General features: G+C 41.8%; 2 protein-coding genes across 2 annotated transcripts in view; one reads left to right on the forward strand and one right to left on the reverse strand.

The window, feature by feature from the left end:
* Positions 1-15,772, forward strand: part of PKNH_0509800 (conserved Plasmodium protein, unknown function) — a gene marked incomplete at both ends in the record, with an annotated part of 16,035 nt that extends 263 nt beyond the window's left edge. Inside the window, one exon of the mRNA XM_002258194.1 lies at positions 1-15,772. This exon is cut by the window's left edge and continues 263 nt beyond it. Coding sequence (XP_002258230.1) covers positions 1-15,772 — 15,772 coding nt within the window.
* A 476-nt stretch (positions 15,773-16,248) lies between these two features.
* PKNH_0509900 (uncharacterized protein) lies at positions 16,249-18,633 on the reverse strand (the record flags this gene model as incomplete). The annotated part of the gene is made up of 12 exons (XM_002258195.1): positions 16,249-16,317; positions 16,428-16,481; positions 16,632-16,702; positions 16,795-16,843; positions 16,964-17,024; positions 17,150-17,228; positions 17,371-17,441; positions 17,662-17,782; positions 17,900-18,012; positions 18,109-18,177; positions 18,355-18,436; positions 18,582-18,633. 12 exons carry the CDS (start codon positions 18,631-18,633, stop codon positions 16,249-16,251), a joined length of 891 nt encoding a protein of 296 aa, XP_002258231.1.
* Positions 18,634-19,457: the final 824 nt, after the last annotated feature.

Consider the following 19,457-nt stretch of genomic DNA (forward strand, 5'->3'; position numbering starts at 1 on the left):
GAAGAAACACCAACTCAGCTTTAACATTTTCTACGTTGGTAGAATGGAGGTGGACTGGGGGATTCCCTCCTCCGGGGGCAGAAGCAGGAGTGACGATGTGCGCGATGCAAGCCTCTACAGTGGTCTGACCGCACAGATGGAAAACGTATTCGTGAGTGTGAAGTTGGAGGAGGAACCCCACGCGGGGGAGTCGGAGAGAAGACGAAGGGGAACGAACGGGAAAAAGACAAACACGATTAGAGGCACGACTGGGCACAACATGGGAAGAGCGAAAAGGGAAGGTGAAGGTAGCGACACGGAGGATAGACACGAACCCGCAAATATCAGAAGGAGTTTCCCTGTTGTCCTTCTCCTCTTGGCCATTCTTTACCTCAACATCTTCAGAACGAAACTGTATACTATGGTCTGCACCCTCATCAAGTACATCACGCATAAAATAATAAAAGGGGGTCTCCTGCGCCTTCTCAAAGAAATTCTTTTCAAAGTAGCCATGCAATACATGCTCTGCTTTCACATAAAAAACATTAATATTGTTTTAGAGGATACACTACTAAATGGAAAAAAAAAAAATTTCCTTTCTGTACACATGAATGAAGTTCATGCTGACAATTGTAGCTTTATCCGCATGAGGGAGAGAGAGGAAAGTCACTTGAGGGAAGTGAAAGGCAATCGAAACCTCATCAAAAACGGGAAGAATATTATTTACAACGATGGGGGGGGCACACTGCACAGAAATTCCTATATGGACTTACTTAAACTTAACATAAGGCAGATCAGTGTATATCAAGATGGAAGGAATCAACACATCAGTAGCAGCGACATATGTATGGACAAATTTAAATACAAGTTTTTTTTCTTTTATAACGTGAAGGTAACACATCAGAGGGAGTGCTTGTTGAAGGAGACGAACCTTCTATGTGACCTGTCGAAGGAGAGGAGTAGCCAGAGGTATCTTCTCAGTGTCGTCACCCCGGGCATTCAACTCGACCTCTCGAATGATAGGCTATACACCTTGTATTTGTTTTTGTATAAGTATGTCTGCATTGCCATGGGAGATAGCTTTCAGTCGGAGGGGGAGCACCCTCATAGTGACGAACCCCGGAGGGAGATCACCGGGGTACAGGAGAACTTGTATCGTAAGCATCGAAGAGGAAGATGTCGCATTACGGAAGGAAGGAAAATGCTGGCGTTCGATTTTCACATGGAACAATTCAAAGTGAATTATGCATACAGCGGGGGGAAAGACTCCCTTTGTTGTTCCTGCAAAAACGTGGAACTTTCGTTTGCATTACAGGAGGAGAGTTGCTTTCCACCGGTGTGCGGCGGATGTAGCGCCTTCGGTGGAACACAGGAGGGATCGGTGAAAACTCTCACACTGCACAACTTCACCTATTCACTGGATTCATTTTCCATCACAGAGTCGTACTCATGTTTGTCCCTTATCGTAAGTAAAGTGAAGGAGGAGTTGCTTCGGTTCAACACAAAAAAAAGTTATGCCTTCAAGAAGGTCATCTACAACGATACCTTAGACACCACGTACGCAGAGTACGCCACTGTTACCGCCGCTTTGGCTGATAGATACAGATCCTTTGCATCATCAAGAGGGAAGAGCAGACACTGCTTCACCATACAGGTTCATAGGAGGCGTGAACGGAAGGGGAGAAGATCGAGCCAGTACAACATAGGTTTGAAAATTGAGTGCATCAACCTGGTGGTCAGTCGAGTGGATAGGTTCTGCGCGTTGGTGGGAAGTTTGTTGGAGCGCGATCTCTTCGTCTTGCATCATCATTTGGGCATCAGCGGTGGAAAGGAATCAATTCCTAATCCACAAAGTAGCAACAATAATAAGAATAGGAGGAGTAGCAATGCACAGTGTAGTCATCCACTTAGTAGAAATAATTTGGAGTATCCTGTCCCATCGTTGGTTCACATAAACGCGCAAATAAAACGGATCAAGGTGGAGCTAACGAAACTGCGAGCGCCCACATTGCTCCTGTGCTTGGACCAAACTCTCCTACACTTCACAAACCAGAACATAATGAATGTGAAGAAAAAGGAAATGCTAAAGTTTCGGATAAGGCAGGATTCTCTCCTAAGGAAAGAATTAAGGACCAAGGGGAAAGCTATCCACAGTCATTTTAACCTAGCCTACAGAATAGCAAATATATATACCTATCTGAAGGATGGCAAAAGCACACACATTTTGGTTTTCCCATTTACTTTGTTCTTCACTCTGCATAATACTGAAATATATACAGTAAAAATTTCAATCATTTCGCTAATCGTCGAGATGAACAGCCAGGTTTTAAATTTATTAAAAAAATTATTTTTGGGCAATGAGGAATATGCGCAGAGGGAGAGTGATCATCGGAGCGAAACTGCGTACTTCACATCGGAGGAATTCGCTCTGGATACAACTCCCATGTGTTACCCCCTTGGAAGAGAAAAACGTGAAAACGTGCCAACAATGATGATGCATACAAAGCAAGATATTATGTCCATGCAAGAAGAACTGAACTTCCTCTTCGGGGCACTAGAACTCTTCTTCGATAATGAGCAAGTGGCCAATGAAACGAATGAGGAAAACGATTATGTAAGCTCTTCCTTTAGCATTACATACGTACTAAACTTTTTTATTAACATGAGGATAAAATTTGCCTGTCGCCATGTGAATCTCTTTTTCTTCCTATGCAAGGAAGACATACCCAATATGAAGAAGAAAAAAAAAAAGAAAATATCGAACGTTATAATTTTTCTACAACCGGATGAAGCAAGATCGAACCGGTTAGATATGTCGAAAGGTACAGAGAAGTATATGGAAGCTTTTCACCTCAAGTTCAGATCAGAGAAGACCATTTTTCATTTTTTCGCCACGAAGAAAAAAAATTCCTACCTCCTTAAGAACAAACTATATATATGTGGTTTTGCTTCATTTTGTAATTTTAATATCCGCTCCATTCCTTTGCGTTTTGAATCCCTCATGGGGGTGAGGGTGTACTCTCTTGCTGACCCCCCGGGCGAAAGGAGCATTGTAAGACTGAGACCGCGTGGTGGGTACATCCCTAGTAACGTTGCAGGTAATTTGGTAGGAGGGGAAGGGATCAAAGAAAGTTACACTAGACGAAGGCATCACCTGAACGGTTGCTCTCATCCGAAGGGTGGATCCCCCGCGCTGATCCTGAGACACCAGTGTCATCTGACCCAATATAAGGAGTTCAAAAGACAGGGCGTGAAGAACAAGCACGTAATTGCATGTTACGTGGAGAGGCTCGATCTGTACCTGCACGACTTCCTCCTGAACGTAGCTTACTACGCGTATTTACATTTGTGGAGAGTGAAAGGGGTGGAAGATAATCATGGAGGAGCCAATAATTTCATAAAACGCCCATTCAAAAATATTTTTCCGTCCGAATGGCACCTCCTGCACCTTCAAAGGAATAACAATACATTCTACAGATCTGTTACGAAGAAAATATTAAGATTCATATTTTACTTGATCGTGAAGAGAATTACGTGCTCGTTTCTTTTTATGGAAAAAAGGGGCATGGAAGAGGATCAGCGACTCTTGCTCGAGCAAGGGAAGAAGCATTTTAAGATTCAGACAAATTGCCTTGTCGTGAAGTTGAGGAGTCACCTAGTGAACATGGAAACAGTGAAGGAGTCGGGTGGGCATGCGTGCAGTCAAGCAGTGAAAGAATTAGCAAATGTGCAAACAGAGAAATCTATCTCTAAGAAAGAACAAAGGATTGTAGCTTCCCCCGATGGAATGACCAATCAACTTCCTCCCATACAAAGATATCTTACCAAAAGAATATACGAGAGGAAAGAACGAAGACCCGCAGAAAGATGCGCCTCGCGAGGTAAGCATCATTTCTATGTGTGTAAATTATCCTTTCACATGTTTGTAAAGGAAACTACTGTAATGAGGTACATAGTGGGGGGGAGAGGAATGAAAAAGGAGAAGGAACCTACATGGGAGGAGAACCTTTCCAACACATCCATTAGGAGCGCGATCCCCTCCATTGGTCAATTCCACCACGCATCGCAACGGAGTCTAATTTCCAAAGAAGCATCGACAGAAGTGGTGAAGACCCAGCCGGCATATAACCTCCACGTACGGAGAGTTAACCACGGAAGAACGAAAAAACTAAAAAGAAGGAACGTTTTCGTAAAAATTGAGAAAACAAATTTGATCCTTTCGGATCTACTTAACATGGTTATTTATTTGAGCATCCACAGGGTGAAAGTATCTTCTCATGTGAATGTCTTGGATTCATTAAAAAGATACATCGAAACTATTAAGGAGAGCTTCCAGAACCCGTTTTTTAGAACCCATTTTCCGATAGATAGATTGACGACTGATAGAAGTGCATATGAAGATGTGAAAGATTTTATAAAAAGGAGGAAGAAGTATGCGCATGGAGGGAGGCTTACCATGGATGAACTCAGCACGGAAGACATCTACCCAATGGAAGAGAACGGAAGAAAGAATATGTCCATGTGGTACGAACAAAGTGGAACGCTCTTCCAGGTTAGAAGGGTACACATTGCTGTACACAGGGTTACCTGGAGTTGCATCTACTTTGTACGTCCATTTGGGGAGGAAGGAATCACCAAAAGTAGAGGTGCTAACTGTTCAGGTGAAGTAACTAACAAAGGAAAGCTAAAAAAGAAGAAGAAGGAAAAACTTCTATTGAAAACGAAAAAAGCAACATTCTTTTTTTCTCGTACTTGTAATGTTACAAATCAGAGAAGAAAAGTCGAACAAATGGTTTATCTAGTGAAAACTAATCTTTGTGATATCCGCTTGTTTTTGAAAGGACTAGAGGATGCAAAGAAGTTCCTTATTTTTCAATCTAATTATTTGAACGTGGGAAGTCAAGTGAGGTTTCAGTTCTTCACGAGGAAAGTGTTTAGAAGAGGTGTACAGATGGTTAGGGGGATCAGACATAGAGTGGGTAGAAGGTGGAAGAAGCGAACTGATGAACCATTCAATTGCGTCCAGCGAGCGGATCACCCATTCGTACATTTGCTCTGTCCTTCCATAACAGGTTCGATGTGCAAAGGGAAAGTTCGTCTCTTCTTTAAGATGTTGAAATGCTTGAAGAGAAAAATAAGAACCCGCAAGAGTGATGCGTTCTGTTCTTTCTCAGAGCACAATGAACGCGAACCGCACAGAGTGCATGTGAAAACGGTACTAAAATCGTACAGTAGTAAGGGGGAGAAGGGCGGCGATGGTCGTATCGGAAGTGATCCCTCCTTCAACGTTCTTCTGAATGAGAGAAACGTGGTCTCGTTAGTTAATTTGTATGCGTGCATGATGGAGTTGGGCGTGAAGGCGCAGCGCGTCCTTCGCAGGTACGGTTACCGACGTGATGGGCGTGATGGAGGTGAGCGCCGAGGTGGTCGCGCGTGGCCCAAAATGCGAAGCAAACAATTCGCACGAATCATTCGTAGAGTACACGCCAAACATAGGTTGAAGAAGATGTGGTCCGCAGCAGGGGCGGATGCGCTTAGGCGAGGTAGAAGATCAGGTGTCCACTCACGAAATGGTCCCTCTGTGGGGGCAAAGAAGGCAACGAAGAAAAGGGGGATCGAATTACCTAGCGGAAGAGTGAGCAAATGGGTTCATCAGAGAAGTGTCCATATGTCAACGCAGAGGAATATCCACGCCCCTCCGCTTTCCCTTGTGGATGCACTGCTTAAATCGGTGAGTTTTAAACTAAAGAATATTTTTTTGCTATTCCACACGGATAGGGAGAACGCCTTCCTGGGGGCGTACGTAGGCGGCCTCAAGGGGGAACTCACAAGGAAGGAAAGTAGAAGAATCAAACAAAAAACGATGCACAATTTTAGGTACCTGCATGACATGAAAGAATTGCTTCTATTTAGCAACAACGATTATTTTGATGGCAAGGAGAAGGTATACCTATTTGAGATGTTTAACACTTTGTCAAAGCGAAACTACCAAAATTGTATGAACATGTTCATATTTTTTTTAAAAAAAAAAAAACTAAATTTTCAAGTAGTCAACTTGAAGAAGAGGATAAAGTGCATTGGTGAACAATGCAACGACAGTGTGTTGCTCATGAGGAAAAATATTTCAAGTGAAGAGAGAAAAGTAGTCGACCAGGTAGAGAAAACACAAACGGTGTTAGGCAAACGGAAAGGTAGCATGTTTATGAGGAATGAAGGGATAGTGAATAAAGGGTTAGCACACACAGAGGAGAGGAAGGAAGAAGCAGGCGTGTCACTTCCAACGGGGAGGAAAACACAAGATAGGCGGAAAGGAAAACTATATATAAAACGATGCACAGAAGGGTGTACAGAACGATGCACAGAACGATGCACAGAACGATGCACAGAACGATGCACAGAACGATGTAGGCCTCCCCCATCCGAAGTGACAACCGTTTTGAAGAGAACACTTTCAAACTGGAAGGAGCTACTTAAGGAGTACTTCACGAATGTTAACTATTACGAAAGGAGGTATAGAAAAGTGGAGAACAAGAATACCATTCTGTTTGTGAACAAGCGTGTCCATTTCGGTGTTGAGAAGATAGTTCGTTGCACGTGGAGTGCATTGGAGTCGATAGAGGAGAGAGCCAAACTGATCAGCTCGAGGAAGGAAATTAATCAAAGTGGAAAAATGTGTGTAAATGTCAAGTACGCAGTTAAAGGAGATCCTGCTCTTAACATAACAGTGAAGCACACATATAGAGATGTTTGCTTCTTCCTTCCCATGAACACCCTTGTCTGGTTGTATAAAATTGTGAACACATCGAGAATTTGGAAAGTTTTTCATTTGTTGTCCGCTCAGAAACCCAGACAAACGAAACAACATGGTAAAGCCACACAGGGAAAGAATAAAAAACAGCTTTTTCTTTCATACCACTTTAAAATATTTGTTGCTAATTTGAATGTTCATTTTTTGTCTTCGTGTACCTACCTTATGGATAATGTTAAAGAGAGTGGAGAGGAAATCTTACACGATATGTGTCTCGTGAAGGAAAAAACGAGACGCGCCTACACCAATGGACGCATCGAAATTGGTGATAAAAGAAAAACAAGCAGAGGTAACCATGTAAAGGAAGACAGTCACAAGGCGTTTGGTCAGGAAAGGATAAATGAGTTGCATAGACGGAAGAAAGAAGCTTCTGTCAATGTACCACAAAAACTGAAGAAAGGGAAAAAAGAATACATTTATGTGAATACCCCCGGGGGTGAGGACCATCATCCATCCTATTTAGGTGATGAACGAGGAGTGGAACGGAAAAATGTCTACTTGGTGAAACAAAAAAAAAAAAAAAAAAATTCTGATAGGAATGTGGGGAGAAGAGTATTCCTGTACGACTTGGTGTTGAACACTAGTGTGAAGGTCGACATTGAGAAAAAAAAAAGGAAAAGGAAGAGGGCCATTCGGACGAATGACAATCACCTTCATGTGGAACAACGGAAAGAAGCGCAGTGGAAGCATACTCCTCACGGGGAAAATCGAGCAAAAAGAGAAATGGTAGAAAAGAGAACCCTCGTTGACGTAAACAAAACGCACTGTAACATAAATATGCAGCGTTTAAGAATTAAGTGTGGTCTCCTACATGCTCCCCTAACTGCTCACAGGGCGATCAATGTCATCCGGGTGGAGAAGGTAGACATGTCATGCAATCAGGCAAAGCACCACAAGGTGTACTTGAGTTTGGTGGGCATCCGGAAATTTTATTTGCACCGTTCTGGGCCAATGTCAACCCAGTATATGGTCAGACAGATAGAGGGGCGTAGAAGTATCGTGCAGCACGAAGATGAACCGCACATTAATGTGATATGCCTGCGAGGGTTCTGTCTGTACAACGTGGTGGAGTTTATGAACACCTTGTGCTTCTTTACGAATGTCAACTATGTACTTAATCGTGGAGAATCCTTACACATAAAGTCGGGTGACAAGAACAAGAAGAATATCTCCCCCAAAGTTTTCACGCCCACCTTCGCAGCCATGAATGACAACCGCTTATCAGAAGAGGGGGGAACAGAGGAAGAGGGGATCAGCACGTTGAAACAAACTGATTCTTTCTCTTTCGTCTCGCAGAGGAACAGTACCCAGAGGGGCGTCACTACTCCACTCAGTAGTAATTCCTTCTCTAATTTCGCATTATCGAGGAGGGGTTACATGTATGGAGGAACCGGGAGGGGGACTCACCCATTGGGAGTAAGAAGCACTGGGACACACGGATCAATCCAGGCGAACCAAGCGATTAATTCTAATCGCAAGAATAAGGCAACCAAAAACGTCGACGGGCTGATCACCCATAATCCTTGGAACAAGCACTTGAAGAATACCGGAGATGATTGGAATGAAGGAAAAATAGATCCCCATTCTAAAGTATTTGTAAATAAGAATTGTGTAAGCCTAATTCTGAGCTCAGTATCAGTGGGCATTAACAACAACGACTTGCTAATATGGAAGTTTCTGGTGGAGGATTTGGAGGATCTAGGAAAGCAGCTGCGGGGGGGGAGAGTGTACACGTGCAGGTACAGTTACCGGGGGGTGGTGATTTCGTCCAAATTCCGCAAAGGGGTACGCGGTAATAGGGGTGTTACTAAAAATGGTGGTAATGGTGGTACTAAGAATGGTGGTAATGGTGTTACTAAGAATGGTGGTAATGGTGTTACTAAGAATGGTGGTAATGGTGTCACTAATCGTGGCAATGATCCTTCTGGGAAGGCGCCCGTCCAACCGCTCACACGAACGACAAACAAGCTACATATTAATGTAGACTTGATGAAGGTGTCCTTCCTAACTCTGGGGTACCTCCACGAACTATTCTCCATAAACAGTGTAAACAACCAACTTTCCCTCAGAAGCAGATACAGAAAGGGGAAATTAAAAAAAAAACAAATGGACATAAGCATGAAACAGATGAATGCACTGTGTCTAGACGTAATACATTTGAAGAACTTCCTTTTTAAAAATTCAAGGAAAATTCCATTCGTCGATTCATTCGATCTTTCAGTGCATTACAATATGGATGAAAATAAAAAAAAGAAGCTTTGGATTTATATAAAAAATGATGTACACGTTTATATGGGAAGAGGAATAATAAATTTCTTGTTTCTCTTCAAACAACATTTTGTTATTTCCCATTTCGCTTACCATGAGTGTGTACTTTGTATTCAAGGGAGTAACGAGAAGATAAAGACCATCAGGGATTTTCGGAATTCTGTTTCTTTGCAAAATAAGTTTCACAAAGAGTTGGTAATGGTAAAAAATTACACTCCCTATAACTTGGCCTATGAGTATGAGGAGAACGTTGGCTTTGTGAAGAAGAATCAGGGTAGTGTCATTATGTGTGGTAATTTGTTTTTTCTCCTCATTTACAGTGTTGAGGATTCCAGTTTGAGGAAGAAAATTTTCTTCAAAGGGAGGAACTACCTCTCAGGAGGGAACCACCACAATCCTGATAAGTACGGAGCGCACTTTGGAAAACAATACAGACACCAACACAGGAAAGAGGACCCACTCCATAAGAAGACACTGAATGAGAAAAATTATTTACACATCGATGTAGGCATTCATGATAATAAAAAGTGTATATACGTTTACCCCTGTTTTTTTGTGAACATTCTTTTCGATGAGTACCTGAAACCAGATGCCTCCTCTATAGTCGGTGATTCCACGTTGGCTATGAACGATCCCTCCTCAACTACACGGGAAAAAAAAAAAAAAAAAAAATTTCTCCATTTGAAGTTAAAGTTCATAAAGGCCAACACCATAAACACATGCGTGGTGAAGGACAACCAGAGTGCCTTTAGTGTCCCATTCCATTTTATGAATCAATGCGAATTCATTCAGATTATCGTGAAGATGTACAATGACAAGCTTTATGTGAGTAACAAAATGAAGTACTATCAATTTCTGAAGCTGAGGAGGTATGTCTTTAGAGACATTCACGACTGCGTCCATGTGCTCTATTGCAACTTCTTCTTCCTGGTGAAGAAACGCGCGCACGGCATGGCGAAGATAAAAGTAGAGGAGGAAAAAGGAAAAGGCTTACAACAGTTCAAAGAGGAACATTTGCATCCAGCCCGACGATCCGACGCAGAAGAAGTTAAGTACTCCAAAATATTCAGTGTCGTGAGAATTTTACAAAATAACGTGCATATCCTCTCCATCCAAAATAGCATGAAGATAATCAACCTCACTCCATTCAACATCAATGTGTTGTTAAAGAGGGAAAAGGGAAGAATAAAAACGTACAGCATACGCAGTTTCGATTATGTAAACGTATATCACTTTTGCTTTGTCGATAATCTCATTCTGAACTTTAGTCTATCCTTCTATCGCCAGTGGATAAAGTTTTTCAGAATAAACAATGAGGCATATTTTGCGCGTGCGGAAGTAAAACGGGATTTGTTCGTGGCTACCAACGGGGGAGTGCTTGGACAAACCAGGAGCACCCCCGTTAATGAGGGAGAAACAGAACACCATGCAAATATGAAAACTCTCCCCAAAATTGTCTTCTTCGATATAGTTAAATTTCACAACCTCTATTTTGTGGTCTACATATATATGCACGAACACAATTATAACATAGCCATCATAAGTAAGCACAATATTGTGAACTATACGAGAAACGTTTTGCAGTACTACGTGTTGAACGATGAGAAGAACTGTCTGGACGACCTGAAGTTTGAGTGCGAAATTAAGAAGTATAGTTTGAATGAAACGTACACTGCACTGAAAAAGAATTTACTTCTTCTTTCCCCAGTCATGGAAAGGAGAGTGTTTACCATGGACAAGGATATTTTAAAAATAGAAGAAAAAAAAAAAAAAATTGAAAAGGAAGAAAAAGACGATAACAAACACCGAATTAAAAACTATTGCTTTAATCATCGCTTTGCTCTTAACAGTTACAACAAAACGATGACAAACGATTCTGTCTCGTACGAAATAAATAAATCCTACACAAAGGTGATACAGCTAAATGAGGAGTACGTGACTTTGCGTGTGCACCACTTGCACTTTCATGGTTTTGGCATTTCGTTTATTCAATTTTTCCCTTACCTCGTTCTGGTTAACCTTACCAAGTACACCTTCGAGGTGAAGTCCAAGCCGCACGATGTGTTGGAGAAGGAGCAACAACGGCGACAACATCAACAAGGTCCACGGGAGAAGTTCGATTCGAACGAAAGCGACGATCTGAATTTCAGCGAGCACTCCTGCTTTCCCCCCACGAGCGAGGAGGACTCGGGGTTCGATCTGGGGGGGGAAATGAAACCGTGTAAAGGAAACCACCAACAAGAGGAAAGGATACCCAACCGTGGGAGAGGTGGTTCACGTGGGGGAGGTAGTTCACGTGGGGAAGGTAGTTCACATGGAGGAGGTAGTTCACATGGGGGAGGTGGTTCACGTGGAGATGGTGAAGGAAAGAGCTACCTCGGTAAAATCGCCGCCCTCTTTGATGAAGAGAAGGTGGAGAGCAAACACCCTGACCGCACGAACCTCTTGGAGAGTATGAGTGTGCAGGAGCTAAACATAAAGAACAAAAGTGCGTGGGACTTTGTGAGTTTCAAAATAAGGCAACAGGAGGGGGGAGGCGAAGTTCTCCTCGATGATGTGGTACCAGTGGAAGAACAACAGAGCGAGCAGGAACGGAACGTCTTGATCAAATCCCCCGTGAACCGTCGAGAACGTGCCAGTGTTGTTAACTACGCGCAAGCGCTGAAAGTGTTGACAAGGAAGGCCCACCAGAAGAGGGGGGGGCCGCGAGTAGTGAAGACCAAACACGTAAGGGGCAAGTACATAAGGATTCATAAAAACTGCGCCACCTACTTTTACACGTACAAGTATGCATGCATCTACACGAAGAACAACCAACCCCTGACGATGGTGAAGGAGAAACTCTTTCACATCTTCACCATAGAGAAGGACAAAACATATTACATCTTTATTAAAAGAATTCCGCTTGTATCAAGACAGATGGAGGGGGAGAGTAGTACGCCCATTGGAAGAACCACCCCAAAGAATGAACGCCTCACAGGGGGGAAAATGAAAAGGTGTGATAATAACGATGATGACACAGATGAGATGGAGTGCACTTCTGAGGAAGGGAAGGAAGGTCCAACAGGGGATGAGCCCCTCATGGAGGATACACCCCCTGTAGAGGAGGCCCCCCTTGGAACGCTCCGTTCAGCAGAGTACGAGCGCTCTCTCCATGAATACAGCCGCTTGAAAAAATTGAACATCGACCTTGTGACATTCACAAAAAAGAACACAATGAAGCGAATTTTCCAAAGATACAAGGAAAAGATAAATGAACAGGTGAATAAAAATGGAAGAATACATATTTACAACAACTTAGATGTTCCCTTCTTTATCAACCCAGCTCAGAGTAGACATTTATTTTTTGTAAAAAAAAAGTATGTACACTTCAAGGATGAGAAATGTATTTTCTTTCTTTTTCCGAAATTCATATTAATGAACAAGACATTAGAATTGCTACTGAAGGTGGATGATGATACACCACTGAGAAAATACGAACCCGTCAGGAACTACATTCACTTGGTGAAGACGAAAGAGATAGATACAAATTTCCATGTGATGAAGTTCTCCTTAGTTTGCAACCTGATTTCATCCTTTTCCTTTTCCTTCTTCCTTCTAAAGAGAAGGAATGTTAAGGGTGTTAGTTCCTCCATTGGAGAAACACAATTCGTGTTCTACGAACTGTACCTTGTGAAGCACCACTGCGACATCGTTTTCAACAAAAATAACGATGTCAACATAATTGTAAATGGATCCAAGGAATCCCACTTTGTGAAGAACATTTTCTCTCTTGACTACTGGTTCCAGTTCCTCAAATGGCAAAATAACATAAGGGGGGAATCTCCAACAGTGCCCTTATCCAATCGAGACGATAGAAATTTCCTACGTACTCGGAAGGAAGATACAAAGGGAGTAATCTACATAAATAACCTCTACGGACTTAGCGAGAATGATCTAGTCAATGTAAAAATATTTATTAAGAGCGTTAATCTGTTGCTAACCTTTGAAGATATATCGAGGGAGGATATAACCCTTGTCCATATGGATCAGAAAATTCACTTTAGTAAGATATTCTTCAATTTTTATACCTTCCAATGTCTGAATAGGAAATCTCTCGCTCGGAGGAAGCGATGCATAGAGTTCTGCGAGGTTCGTAGAAACATGAAAAAGAGGCAATCGAAGGAAAGGCAGCCATGGGGGGTACGCAAACATCACCGCATCGAATTGATGGATGAAAATTCCTCCCCAAATCGGATTCAAAATAACGATAACGGCGTGGTACCATTGTCCAATTGGAATGCTAATCCAACAAGAAGGGAAAAAAACAAGCAGTGCTCAAATGTAGTCGCCATGGAAGAATCATCTTCTACCCCTTTTTCCGATGATCCGAATGAATGGAGAGAGAAGAAGAACCCACAAATGAGGAGCACCAGCATCGTGAAGAAGCTACTTAGAAGAGGCATGGAAGAATATGTAGGGATGCTGAAGACAGATACACCTAACCAGATGGGAGGAAAAACGCATATTCTCACAAAAAAAAAAATTAACATTTCAAAAATTTACAACATATATAGATTATTCAAGAGTAAGTTGTATTGCCAGTACACCTCCCACTTATTCTGTAATTACGTGAAGAATGTCCATTTGTATAAACAGTTGTTTGGCTTGTTAAAAAGCAACGTTCATGTAGTGAGCATGAGTTTTTCCGATTTTTATGAAAGGGTACTTATCCTCATTGATAATATACGTATCAGTAAAGAAGACGAAGGGGATGAGAAGAAAACCTTCGAAGGGAATAGCCACACCATTCTTACCAAGTACAATGATGAAGAAACTTTTGTCAACGTAAATATCGATCTCCTAAAACAGAGGGTTATGAAATACAAGCATATATATAACAGTCTGAATATTGTGCATGCTTGTTGTCATCTGGAGAGAGCGCGCAGGCAAAAGAACAAACGCAAAAAAAGACAAACGATCCAATGGGTTGCCTCCTCAAATAGAGCCTCCATGAACAGAGTGAGCAAGGTAACCCATTTGGCGGAAGAGAAAAACACAAGAAGAGTTACATTCTCCGAAAGGAGAGCTGCACGTATTGCCAGATCAAATAATTTTGCCACGAATAGGGCACACGCACTACTGTACAGTGCATACTATTTTTATAAGAGAGGGAAGGACAGCCGGCGGGGCTCCTTCGATAGTGAGGCCTCCAACTGGGATTACGTTGCCAACCGTGGTGATTTCACTAAGAACGGTGCGCCCACACACCAAATAGACAACCTCGTCCAGTTCATCGAGCAGATAAAAAAGCAGAAACTTCGCAAGAGGCGAAGCGAAATTATAAAAAACCTATCCATCGAAATTGCAAGTCTGAGCCTGACCCTAGATTATAACTACTTCGTTAATATCGTGCCTCTTTGCTATGAGTATGTCTGCAGGCAGTGGCGTCAGTACAGCTTTGTTGGCGTTGAGGAGGCAGTGTCCGCAGGGGGGAGAGGCAACCAAGGCACTCATGTTAACCAAGACAACCACGTTGACCAAGATAACCACGTTGACCAAGACAACCACGTTGACCAAGCCAGTCATGCTAACCACAGGAATCACCGAACTTATGGGGATGATGCATTGCAGGCGCTGCAATATGAAGGGGAAAGCCTAAACAAATTCGAACCCTTCGCCTACTCCCGCAGTCTGTATATACCCACGAGCGAAAGGAAAAAAAACTTCCTCCTGTACATATATAACCTGGATATAAAAAAAACGAAGATCTACATAAACGTAAATTATCTTCTGAAATTATTGTTGACAAAAAATTTTCTGATGAATATATCAGCCATAAAAATAAAAAATAAAAAAAAGAAGAAAATCCAATATATTTTAAAAAAAATTAAAAAAATATATTTTTATAACTACATCAGTATTTTTTTTTATCTTCTTAAAAATATAAATATATCAGAACAATCATCATCGAGAGCATTAAATCTTTTGTCTTTTGTGGAGAGTATTTTAAAAAATAATTTGCAGTTATTGAGTCCGTTAAACAACTTATACAGTATTGTCGTTACGTTGAAACACAAGTGCGAACATCAACTGGAGCATAGCAGTGAAGCGGGAAATAGTATTAAGGGTGATACAAGTTATTCATTAAATAAACACATGAATCCCTTTTTCAATTTCGATTCTAATAGGGGACTCTTAATTTCTTCACGACATTATTATGAGTACTATAGGGAGCAGAGAGAAAACAGGACCAGTGCCTACTTGAAGAATTTTTTCTCCAACTATCCAACTTTTTTTTGGAAAAGTGTTTTTACAAGTCCCTTCTCCAAGGAACAGCAGCCCCATAGCGGCACTGCGGTGCGCAAGACGCTTTTGGACGTGCTCGGCCCAGGCATCACAGCCACCACAGCCACCACAACCAACACAACCAGCATACAACCAACACAACAACAACACAACACAACCACCACAGGGGATGATGGTAACCTCCTACAGCATCCTGCTGTAGTGGCAAGTAGTGGTATTTCCCTGAGGAGTAAAGCCCACCTCGCTGAAGGAGACGCCAAACAGGCACGTGCACTTCAGCGGGTGCGCCCTGCCTCACGAGGAACCCCCAGAAGGGAGGAGGAAGCTAATCGCCAGAAGCGGAAGAAGAAAATGAAAAGGAAAAAAAAACGGGACATCCAAAATATAACGCATATATCCTTTACTCATAACCTAAACATAAGGAAGTGAGTTGGCCCCAAGGGAAAAAAAAAAAAAAAAAAAAAAAAAAAAAAAAAAAAATGAACAGTTCGGTTAACCCCCCTTAATCGTTTATATCGCCGAATGACACTTTCGTCGGAATAGCAACAAAGGGAGGGGGAGGGGATCTTTCCCCAACGGTTATATTGACACAATTATGTGTGTGTAACGAAGCCGTTTTTTTTTTTTTTTGGTACCATATGTAACAATTTCACACCTACATGACGCACACTTCGTGTTCCTTCCATCTGTCAATTTTTTTCTTTTCTTTTCAACTTTGTTGCTAATGCAAGCACATCATCCGATTTGAAGATAAGACATGGTTCTGTTAATGGGGTACCTTTGTCCAACTGAATCTGTTCTCCCAAAGTAGGCACACATATATGACTGTACGTATATTTCCGTGTGTGTATCCATTTGTAGAAAAATTGCCTCTCCGTATGGACTAACATATGGGGGAGGCATGATTAATTAATGAAGGAGACCATTCCGGCGTATGACACGGAGGATTCATTCGTGCTTCTCGCTTGGTTCGACTGGGGAGGAAGGTGCGCATGTGAAGGTATGAACATGTATGTACAAGTACGCCCATCCAAAATGGACCATCGCGTGAATGAGATTATGCCAACTGCTGGAGTGGACCTACCTGTGAGTAGTGCATCAGTTTAGTTGATACGTTTCCTGGAAAATCCTCGAGCAGCTAAGGGGTGAGGCACAGATTGGGGGGGAGTGGGTGGGTAGGTGGAGAAACGTGTTAAACATTCCCCTGGTGGCATATCACAGTATGGTACATACAAAGACACGTCAATGAACGACCACGAAGGGATGCACCTCGTTGGGAAATACCTACCCGCAACATCATCTTTATCGGATTCGACCCGCATATTGTATTGTGTGTTTTGTTTAGGTAGTCAATGAAGTCTGCAAAGAACAGAAAAATTGAACAAAATGGAGAAGCCAAAAGCACAATAAATGGCCCTTTAAAAATAGTGTGCATCCAAAGGAGGACGAACCTGCTACGCTGTGGCGACTGATTATGTTGGCAGCGTCTTTGTCCATGTTCTACAATGGGTTAGTAAAAAAAAGGGGAAAGGTACACCAATGAATTAATTTTACAATGTATATATTCAAACGCACATATATGAGGGCAAATGCGCATTTGCACCTTTTCGAGATGACTACCTCCACCTGCTTGAAGATATGCGTGTCGTTGTACTTTTGCAAAATATTGGTGAAGCTGAATCTGGTCGAAGGGAGGGGGAGAGTAATAACAACGAAGTGCGAACCGAAGAGGAAGAGGGCAGAGTGCTTGACAACAGTATCGAATGTTCTCTCATGAGGAGCACCCTCTCGGAAGCGATGAATAACCTCCGTCCGTAATGACAAAAGTCAGACGAAAAGAGAAAAAGGTTTTCCTCGTCTTGGAAGTATTTTTTTATCGGTTTGCCTGTAGCAAAAAAAAAAAAAGAAAAACATATCAATATCAGCATCAGCATTAAGCTTTACATTAACGTGTGTGTGCTCCTTTATGCGCGTCTGGCACATCCTGTTAGGTGCCTATTTATTCGCATCGCTTCTCTGTGTCCTACAGAAGCGACTTATTTTTTGGATGTCATTTCCGATACAACCGACATATATGGGAATTATTTTTATGTCCTTCCTGCGGGTGGGAGAATGTAAAGGAATGAGAGGGTGAGTGTCTTCATTTTTTTCTATTCCATTTTGTTACATTTATTTTATTGTTACATTTATTTCATTGTTACATTTATTTTATTGTTATATTTATTTTATTGTTTATTTTATTTATTATATTATATAATTTTTTTTTTTTTTTTTTTTTTTTTTTTTTTTTTTTCGTTTGGCCATGCCGAAATGGTTACTCTTTAATTATGTATTTGATGAGCGGCAACTGCATTTCTATGGAGTGCTCTTCCTCGTCGTCCTCGTCCCCGATGAAGTCGAACAGGTGGTCTACGTCGTTCTTCATGATATCCGAAATAACTACAGTGGGGTCGTAATCAATTGGAAGGGAAGATGAACAAGTGGCAATGAGAGTAGAAAAAGGAACAACCAAACGTATGATCGGACCGGTGATAAACGTGGATATGATGGGATTACCTTCCTTATTTATTTGCAGGAAGCCGAATGGTGTTTCATACTTGTCCACTTGGGGGAAAAGACATCCCTTGTTGTAAATGTGGTGATTGGGACCAAGGATGAAGATATTCTTTCTGCGGGAGAGATGAAAAGGAGGAGTGTTACTTGTGAAGTGTGTGTCATTCAGTAAGATGCCAACGTCAAACATGGAACGAAAAGGGGTTTCTTACACGTTCTCTACGTTGATGCAGGCGTAAACGTGGGAATTCGTTTTCAGTGCGTAATCATATCCTGCGTGTCTGTTCGGGGATGCCACGGAAAAGAGGGGAAAAATACAAAAACAAATATAATAAAAATAATGAAACAAAAAATGCCAAATGGAAAAGTTGCATGGATCTGCCTGAATACACACACACGATTGTGTAGACTGTAATAAGCACACAGTTCAGATGGACGCAATCGTCACAAAGCTTTACGGGCAAATGGCTGCTTTCACGTTTTGTTTTTGGCAGTTTATGCTCTCAAAAAGGGCGTCTATGGAATTCTTCAGCGCGGTGCCTACGATGTAGAAGAATGTTCATTTGTGTGTGGATTCCCATATCGTTGCATGGCTTCGGGAACCCATACGCACACCTCTTAAATGTGCAACTTCTGCAGGAATGTTCCCACCTCTCTTATTCAAAAGAGACATGTGCAAAATTACCATTGTTAGAATACCAGGAACCCGCATGGTAGGCTCTTCGATAATTTGTCATGGTTACAAAGGAAGGCAAACGATAAAGATATTAATTTTGGAGGGCTAATTTATTTTGGCGATTTTAAAAAATATACTTGGGTTAATTACCCAAAGGGATGTGGCTTCATGAGAAGATGAAATGCCTCTACACAGTGGTCCACCACGTTATTACAGTAACTGTGAATGCTACTGTTATCCCTATTTATGCAGCTTGGGGGATCCAATTGAGGGGGGGGAATGACCTTGATTGTGGAGGAGAAACCGGTAGAAGTGAACAATCCAACTCATGCGTCGCTGGAGAGTTTATTTAAAAATGTTATTTTGTCCTGCTTCGTTTTGCTTGTACAGCTTAGTTCCGTTTTGCTATTTTTTTTTTTTTTTTTTTTTTTTTTTTTTCATGTAGAAAGCGCACTGGCTGAAGGGGGGGGGAGAGGGACAGACGTGTCAAACAAATTGCCCCCGCTCCCGCCAATTTTGTATACCACACTTCGCCATTTCGAAGGGGTAGAGAAAACATATAGTGAGGTTCAAATGAGGAACGTTTCCCTCCATGTGAAGGAAGAACACACGCGCTTAGCCTTACGTGTGGATGAACGATGATCACAGAGTAGGCACATCATGGCCGCTCATCCATCAAATAAGGGTGGTATAGTCGCATATGAATCGCAGAACGTGTAAAAAGTGCTTGAAAAAAACAGGTTGCTAAAAGTGAAAAACCAAACAGATGATCTGCTCGACCCTCTGAAGAGAAAAGAAAAAAAAAAAAGAAAAAAAAAAAAAGAAGAATTCCTTGGGCAAAAAAAGAAGTGCCAATTTTAAAAATACATTATAAAGGGATACGAA

Source organism: Plasmodium knowlesi (genome assembly GCF_000006355.2).
Source record: "Plasmodium knowlesi strain H genome assembly, chromosome: 5".
Taxonomy (NCBI): Eukaryota; Apicomplexa; class Aconoidasida; order Haemosporida; family Plasmodiidae; genus Plasmodium; species Plasmodium knowlesi.